General features: G+C 30.6%; 1 protein-coding gene across 2 annotated transcripts in view; it reads right to left on the bottom strand.

Moving 5' to 3' along the window:
- Positions 1-3,545: 3,545 nt before the first annotated feature.
- LOC129218229 (uncharacterized) overlaps positions 3,546-9,553 on the bottom strand; it is a 230,541-nt gene continuing 224,533 nt past the window's right edge. For both annotated transcript variants that reach the window (XM_054852452.1, XM_054852453.1), the window contains one exon: positions 3,546-8,396. In XM_054852452.1, coding sequence (XP_054708427.1) covers positions 8,242-8,396 — 155 coding nt within the window. In that variant the 3' untranslated portion in view covers positions 3,546-8,241. The remainder of the gene's footprint in view (positions 8,397-9,553) is intronic.

Here is a 9,553-nt window from a genome sequence, read left to right as displayed (position 1 = left end):
TTTTTTTTTTTTCATTTTTGTCATGTAATGTATTATGTTTTCTTGTGCAAGGTTGCTTATTTGGTTTCCGATGAAAAAACACGTTTCTTCAAATATATCAAATCCTCATTTCTGCAGATTCTGCCTTTCACCTACCCACGGCAGTATTCCCTTCTTCTTATAATCTTCTTACAGGAAAAAGCACTTTTTTTATTTAAAAAATCTTAGAGATAAAATGCAAATGAAAATCAAAATTGACGTGGTAATTCATCACACAAAGGACACTGTTTTGGCTAACTTACTACTGTAAATCCCTTTGCTTTATTTTGAAAATGATTGGGTGCCATGATAGTTTCATATACGATTAGACAGGCAGTTGTGGCACGGGTGTCATCCGGGGCCGTAATTTGTGGTGTCATGTCCCCCCTCCCTCCGTCCCCATCACCAAAAAAAAAAAAAACTTTATGTAAAAATAAAGATCATACAATTTTCAAAACCAACTCATCTTTATTTTTGTCATGTAACGAAAGTTTTAAAGTTAACACACAAGAAAAACTAACAAAAGCATTTCACGTAAAATTTTTCCTTACAGAAATATTTAACCACCCCTGCCCGATAATATTGTTTTCTATTTTCGTTGAAATTTGTTAGATCAAATGTAATTTAAGATATATTGTGGAAATATTCAGAATTAAAGATTTTATATTTAGTAGAAACTCTTAAATCCACTTAGTGTCATCCTGAGATGGGTCTGACCCGGGACTGACTGCCTCCTTGCTCCTCGTAGTGACGATACTGGATTAGATTAGAGCAGCTTCATTTTCAAAAAAAAAAAAAAAACTTAAGTGTTTTTCCAAGAGATCTTCAACTCATTTCTGTGACATCTTGCTTATATCCGAATGATGGACTATCAATGTCTTCAAAATGAAATAAAATGACAATAAACGCAGATCACAATGCTTATTTTTTAGGTCGTTAAAATTGGCATTTTCATTTTAGTACTACCCAAATCACATGTCTTTAATAGTTGTTCTTATATATTATTATGTACAAAAGGACGAGATTTGTTTATTCAATAACAAACCAAAGGTGGAGACAATATGTTCATTTAAAGCGTTTGTGCTCATATCTATACTAATTACGTTTTGTAACTAAAAACGAGAGAAAGTTAATTATTTCAAAAAATAACCAGAAGAAAAAAAAAATTGCTAAAATGCAGTAAAACAACTTTAAATAGGAATGCGAAGATTTAGATGAAACTTTTCTCAATTATTTTTAGGAAACTAAATTCAAGAGAAATATTTTAAAGGTAATATTGGTTTATATAAAACCGCTTCTTGAACTTTAAATGACATATTTCATGAATTATATGCAAGAGGGTGCCTAGCATTTCAACGGTTATGCATACGAAGAAATTTGAAATGCATAATAATCGATGCCCACTTTTTTTCTCTAACCTTGAACTGATTCTTTTTCATTTAATGATACGCATGAAGGTCTAATCTGTGTAATTAAAATTTTGATAATTCAGCTTCTTACTGCGCAGTTTCTCTTAAAATTAACTCCAGAATAATTTTTTCTACAATACACTTTATTTTGAACTCTTTATTCTCAAATAAACTATGATAATTAAGGCAAAAATCCATGCGGGATAAAAGAAATGCAAGAGGCGTTTATAGGATGCGTTGTGGAAACATAGAGATTGAAAGAAAAGAAGGGGTTGCTCTTACTAACAGTAAAAGACACAGACAATTTCTAATTTGTAATTTTTGAGATATAGGGGAGGGTGGCCCAAAGCGGGTAGGTCTTCGTATGCCGCTCTCCCCCATGATGTGTAAGCGGTAATGCATACGTATGTCATATTTACATGAACACCTCCTAGTTTTTATCAGTCCCAGTGAGTGAAGCAGCAGTGAAGTGGCATGGTGTGACCAGGCTTAAAATAAAATTGATACATATCTAAACAAAAATTAAGTTTTGTAACTTTTTATTAGTCGAAGATAAGCTTATTTTTTATGATTGCCAATAATATTACGTTATTCAGACACCATCCACCTACAAACTACGATAGTCATTTCGTTTGTTTCTTTTTTAAATTTAAGGTTATGATTACTGAAATAAAAAACGTGCCTTTGAGCAAAGTGGGTCGGGCAAAGCGGGTATAGGATTTAATCATATATTTATTTATAACTTCTAGACTAGAGTGCTGACTCAGATTTTCTAATTCAATAGAATATACATAACTTTGAAAAGTTATTTTTTAGAATGGCAATTAATTAGTCTATTATTTTAATCTAGTCTATTATTTTAATCAGTTATTTTTTATGTTTTATAAACAAATGGGCTGACTTTAAATTGGATAAGTACAACTGTTTTACATTTTTTTATATAATAGCAGGTAGCTAGTTAACTATTTTAATCATTTATAACTTCGTATTTGATTGGCAAAGGTACTAAACCACAATTTGGTAAGCTTACCCGCTTTGGGCTCCCTGGTAGGGCAATTGGGTTTTTAAATGTTTGTAAAAATTGATAATAAATAAATATTAGGTTCAAAATGATACAAAAATTTCTTTTTATTTTGAAGTTCAAGAACCCTGCTAAGATATAACACCAAAATTGTTGCGATAAAATTCCAAAAACTACAATTTTTGATCGTTCTTCAAAAAGCTACCCGCTTAGGGCCACCATCCCCTAGTATTTCAAAAATTTGCTTTAGAATCCATACGTTGTTCTTAATTCATATTATGTGCAACAGTTTAATAATTTGTGTACTCACGACTCTTCAGCTCATTTCTATGTCATTTCAGTTAATACGATCATTCATACATCTACGTTTATATACAGCGTGTCCCAGAATTGTTGGGATGAACTTTAAACAGTGTCAGGGGGACAAAAAGGAGCAAGAATCATATTGGATCATATGCACCACCATGTCGTCAACGCAATACTGACGCCAATGGGCACACAAAGCCAGAAACTAATGGATGCGAAACAGGTCACAAATTTATTATACAAAGACTACTTACGCTACACTAAGACCTTACTAACTAAAATGCTGGAATTTATCGGGGGGGGGGGGGGGGTTCGAATTTTATTTTCAGCGGAAACCAACAAGCAAGTTTTTACAGCAAATCTGAAATATAATGGATGCCGAAAATGAGACATAAATAAATATATAACAATGAAAAGTTTTGCAGTTACTGCGCTTTAACTTTCCATAGCAGAACAGCCCTGGGATTGCTCTGTTTAGTTGGTGACATTCCAATTTCCTGCGTTGAAATAAATTCGCCTAGCTTGCAATTAATATCATGGTTTGCGTGACTTTTCACTAACGCGCATTTCTCTAGCCGTTGATAATTCTAATGAAGTGAAATCCCAACATGTGAACAGAACAGGCCCTAGTGCAAAATTTAAGGTTTTGGTGTAGAGTTTTAAGTGTTGAAGCTGTTTGATTAAATCAAGACAGTACTAATATCGCGATACATTTCTTCTAAAAGTGAGATTTGATTCAGTGTCATTTAGATGCAAAGGAAAGGAACAATAAGACAAATGGAATGCTTTATTCAAACATATACACTCAGTTACATGCGAGTATTACGTCAGAAATAGCACACTTCTATCTCGTATCCATTTTCCATTACAAAAGCTCTCTTTCTATTACTTTTTACATCAAGTGAAAAAAATAATTTATATAAATATTTTTCAATTTGATCTCAAACTTCTCAGACGCTCCAATACAACGTCTCGTGTTAAAAAACAAGACAAAAAGATTTTTTTTTCAAACTTTTTTAATATTTTTAAAGGTTATGTCATGAATTTTAATTTTTTTCTTATCAGATAAATATTAGTCTTCTATAGATAAATACTAGTATTATGTTGGTATAAATAGTCATACATAATTTTAAAAATTACTACGCTGCTATAATTTTAAGAATACTTGAAAAAAAGATACCAAAACTTCACTAATTTCAAACAAAACTTACACGGAGGAATTTAAATTATGACTGAATAACAATGAAAGCTGGTATTACTTTTGACTCTTAAAAATCTGCAATACTTAATTTGCATTAAGTAATCACCAATTTACGAATGCAAAATCAGTTAAAAGTTGTCAGTATAACATTATGAACATATAAAGTACTCCATGTCCCATTAGGAAACAACATTAAAATTTAGTATTTTTTTTTTTTTTCATATTAGTAGCTAATTCTAATATTTCTATGTTGGACTTTAAGCGTACTAGCTGAAAATATGTTTGTTGTACGTGATATCTTTGCTTCAGATGCATTAAATCTAGATTCAAAAAAATTTCATCTCTTTCTGTAAAAATATTTTTGCAACTAGTTAAACATGTATATTCTGGACAAAAAAAGTCATGTATGAAACTAGCAGAGTTGAAAATTTAAAAGACAGGGCGAATTGCAATAAAATATCAGTTTTCATATTTACTTCACTAAAACCTTTAGTATCTTGGGAAATTAGAGGGATTTATTTACTGATTATTTTAAGGTAATACGATGAAAATATTTTTTTTTTTTTTGGAGATACATGTTTTATGCAGAGTATGCAATACAAGAATGCATGAATGTTATATAAATTAAAATAACCATCGTTTGCTATTATAAAAATTTCACAATTTTTAAACATTTTTAGCATTTTGTATGTATTGTTTTTTGATTTAATAGAAGTCAAAACTAATCTTAAAGTTATTATATATTTCTCGCAAAAATGTCATTCAGTCAGCTGGTAATAGTAATATGTATTTGAAACAAAATTCACGAATATTGCTTGTCCAATACAGATGCAAGTTACTGATAAATTGATGTATTCTATTAAATGCATTACGCATTATGCAATGATACTTAGTTTTCTGCACTCTGAGTTTCACTATCAGTATTGATTTTATAACGTTACTTGGAAGTAAGATGGTATTCATTTGAAAATTTGTGTATAAGTGTAACATAATACTTTGATTTAGGAAACCACCCTTAGTATATTTATATTCAAATTGTATTTCTCAATGTTTTTCTATTTATAAAAACCATGTTTGGGTTTAAATATCTTCTTAGTAGAGCGAAATAATTTAAGCTAGTTATGAAATTTTTTGAAACTTTCGGGTACTAGATAATTAAATTAAGTCATGTTATAAATTTTCTAACCACCTAAAGGAACTTTAATTGAGCAATACAAACTACTCTGAGAAAATTTTCAATATCTTTTCGAAATTTATGAACGTTCACAAGAAGATTAATGCTTATAGAAACTATTTCAAACTATGCAGTACTAAATATGTCGACTTCAGTTATTTTGTGTAAAAATCATTACATGGAATTGAAGGCCAATGTTCACACCCATATTGTTTCTTTTTATGTTCCATGCTTCGAAGTGATGCATAAAACGATTGAGAAAAGGAAAGTATAAGTGTTGTTATTTGACAAAATTAGATATTTTCGCAATGGATAGTTATTAGCTCATTTGATTTACTTATATCAATAACTTAACTTCATAGTCACAACTTCAAGTTATCCCAGCAAAAAGTAACTCGCGACTTACAGAGAGATCCAGCTATTATCAAATTTGAGGCAAAGAGAAAAAAATCTAATTGAAAAATTTTCTGCTTTATCACAAGAGTTACTCGCGTGACAGCCAACGATTTTGAACAAGAGCACAATAAACCTGAAGGCAGATCAACTATCGCGTTTAACGATTTATTTTCTCTCCGTGTCTTACAAATGTTGTGGTTATGAATTGTGTAAGCTAAGTAATATCTGAAAGTGCAACATCAATGATATGAACAGGTTCCATGATCATACAAAAAAATGTGTGCAAGAAATGTTGGGTATGTTTACGTCAACCTAGGATTTTTAAAAATAACATTACACGAAAGTTAACTACTAGTAAAAAAAAAACCTTTAAAGCATTTCTTATCATCCAAGCGTCTTAAGCGATCATTTCAGTTTTCCAAGTTTTATTAGACTAAATTAATACTTTTGGGATGATATACAAAAGTCATTAGTAATAATAAAGTGTCGAGAACTAAACATACATGGTTTCTCAAAAAATTAATTAAAAGAGTGTGTCATTTCAAACCACTAAAATCACAATTTTTAAGCTCATAAGTTTGATTTATACCTTACATTTTGAACTCGTAAGAATTTCCTTGTGTTTTCTTTCAACTGCAGCTTATCTTAAAAACGCAGTTTCCACCATTTTTCAGACATTACTTGTAGCAGGAATCCAACTTATCTATTCCCTCTTTGTAGAAAGTTGCCGCCAGTGAAGGCAGCCGCTGTTGAACATTTTTTATGCGTCGTTATCGCTTTCAAAGCAACTGCTTCTTAAGTCCCATTCTAAGCTCAAGAACAAGTGAAAATCAGAAGGTGAAAGATCGGAGTTGTAGGGCGAGTGATCTACCTGCTCCCACCGAATTTTTAAATAAGGTTTTGAGGGACAAAAGCAGAATTGCATATTCGGAATACCACTTGGTGTTGAACTAGAAACGTGATTTTGGAGGAAGGTGCTTTGACTGCATTGATGACGGAAAAATTGGCGTTCAACAGCGACTGCTTCATTGATGGCATCTTTTAGAGAAAAAAGCATAAAAACGTCTTCTTTCTGCCACGACAAATGTATAAACAACAGTGGAAACTACCTGTAGAAAAATAGTTTAGGAAATCCTTTCATGTAAAACTAACTTTTAGTTTGGGAAATGTTTTATGTCCTTTTTTTTTTTACAAAACCGTAATTTTTTAGACATCCTTCTTATTTTATAACAGAAAATAAAATAATTGGAAATTTCACTTGAAACAAGCAAGTACACTCATCGTTAAAACCAACGCTGCCAATTCAATTTCATGACTTATCTTTACCTTTTTCTTTCACAAAAGAAATTTTCAACTACGTATTAAATCAAATATACCGTTGATTATATATAATTGATAACTGTCCTAGGAAGTTTTTTTAATGAGATAAAATGCAACACAATACAAGTTAATTAATTCAAAAAAATCATTAGCGCATGTCACAAAACTTGAAATAATAAAACGCTTTGGAATAACGTGATCTTCCAAATCAACGGTATGTTCTCTAGTCTAGAAGAGAAAGGGACAAAGATGGATGCTATAAAACAATATCGCGAAGTTTTACTAAAAAATTAACATATGTATCGTACAATTGAAGAAGGATAGGATTTGTTGTTTATAAAAATGGCAATAATCAAACCCCGTGAATAATCTTCAAAAATTAAATTACGGAGTCTTATTGATATTATGATTTGAAAATGCAATGCTGGTAAAGGTTATGGGGGTTCTATTAAGGTAATATTTATTGTAAAAAAATTACTCTTAGTATTCAAATGTAGTGTCGAAAATTACATCCTAAATAGTAATGTATGGTTTCTAATTAAAGCAATTCAGTGTGATAAATTAAAAATTGTTAACCAAGTAAAGTGAAGCTAAACTTTGCAAATGTGCTATTTCACAAATTTTTTACACATTTGAAGTTTATCCGGCTATTTTATTGATTGAGCAAAATATGTATCCAAGTTTTTAAAATTTTCATTAAGATAATTTTTATTCCTTCCCTATCCTTTCGATTCCTATACTCTACAGTCAGAAGCGCTTTAGCGTCTTCATTGCTTTTAAAACCGGTGAATCGCAAAAATAAATTCAACAACTATTTCCTTTGCTTAAATCTGCCTGTTGCATGATTCATCGCTAAGAAAAAAGAATTCGACTTGCATTTCAATTGTAGTTCATTAACCTGCACCTTCTCCAAGGTCGAGAAATTCTTCAACAATAGTGCCGTTTTCTTTGAATATTTATCGGTATAAAAAGTGCAAGAAAGTGGGTGCCAGTCTGAGGCGTAAGTTAACTATCCGTAGTCGTATATGCAGCATGATTGTTACTGGTTTGACTACTTTTGCATTTTTTTTATAATCAGAAAACTGTTGTAAAATTGTTTTTATGCATGAACTATTGAAAGGTATAATTGTAACATGTAAAAATCGCAGCATTTAATTAGAACTTCATGTAGTTTAGCAGAAAAGTAAGAATTTAGATTCGTTTAACACCACAGATTTCAGAAGAAAGAGTACGTGGTGTGACCACGTTATGTTTATACATGTGTAGCAAATTGTTTGCCAATCAGTATAGTTTTCAAACGACTAGTGAATGCTTACGGATTATATTATTAATTTATAAAAGCATCGTCATTTTCACATTGAATTATCCCAATCTCTTCTAAACTCAGTGACATCTCTCACTCTTTACTATTCGGTTCTTGAGATGGATTTTCAGGATCACCACCAAACGAGTCAATATCTGCTGCATCGCCCTCAAACTTGCCACTGTTAGCAGGAATCTTGTAAGAAACTGTTGCAGGAAGGAAGCCAGTAACACGGAATCTTGAAAAAACTACAAAAAAAAATCTACAGTGAATAAGTAGCTTGAATAAATATTTGAAGAGTGTGGCAACAAGGGATTCAAATTTCCGTAAAAGTACGTTAAAAATCGATTTACTATTCTGAAAATGTTTCCGTATGATAGAAGTTATATAAAATATAAAGAAAAACGCGTAGTTTTTGAACTCAATTCAATATTTGCATAAAACTCTTACTTTACCTTTCTTTGAATGTAACTGAAGGTTTTATATTTAAGGGTAAAAATGACCTTCAATATACGTAACGTTTACATTCTTTTCGTTGAGCATTTTTCTAACACTTTGCTTTTTATATTCGTAGCTCTTGTTTCATGCACTGAAAAAGTGGTTTCCTATATTCTGTGATCTTCACGTACGTGCCATCAATTTTATGTATTAAATTTTTACTTAAAATATGCACTTTAACTGCTTAACTTATCATGAAAATATTTGCATGGCTTTTTTGTTTTTTGTTTTTTTTTTTTTTTTGTTTTGTTTTCTTTCTTTCTTTATTTATTTATTTATTTATTGCATTCGTATGCAAAATTGATAGTTCCCAAATGAAATTTCCAAAGTTCAAAATTGTTTAAGTATCAAAATTTGAATTAGTGACTGTGAAGGTTGAAGTTTGTGTCAGGTTATGAACTTCTGGACACTCAAACCCCAGTTTGGATTATTGTCTGGACTGTGAAAATGTAGTACAAAGAGGTGTTTGTTTATAAATTTTGATTTAAAACATTCAAATGTATTAAAACTTATACTTGATTGTTTTTTGGGGTAAGAGGGTTTTTTTAACAATATTTTGAGCAAAACGCGAGCGAGGTGCTTAAAAACTATGTAAAGATCTTTGAAATGTTAACAAAATTTAATGTAAAAGTAAACATATTGACAAGTAGAGTAAAGAATGTAAAAGCTACTAACATGGATAGATTTAGTATTAAAAGTTGTCTAAAACATTTAATATTTCTCCTTGTCGAGAAATCTTTAAATGCGCTTTTTGAAAAACTACTTTTTCGATATTTTCATTTATGACAGACCTCATAGCATGAAACATTTTATACCTATTAACCTGATTTTTTCAGATAAGATTGTTAGCTTTGCTAGTTTTATTTTGAAATAAAGTCTAAGCTCTATGAAAGTATTTTAAAAAATT

Source organism: Uloborus diversus, chromosome 3 (assembly GCF_026930045.1).
Source record: "Uloborus diversus isolate 005 chromosome 3, Udiv.v.3.1, whole genome shotgun sequence".
Classification (NCBI taxonomy): Eukaryota; Metazoa; Arthropoda; class Arachnida; order Araneae; family Uloboridae; genus Uloborus; species Uloborus diversus.
The sequence above is the reverse complement of the archived record's forward strand: the minus strand, read 5'-3'. Positions and strand labels throughout refer to the sequence as shown.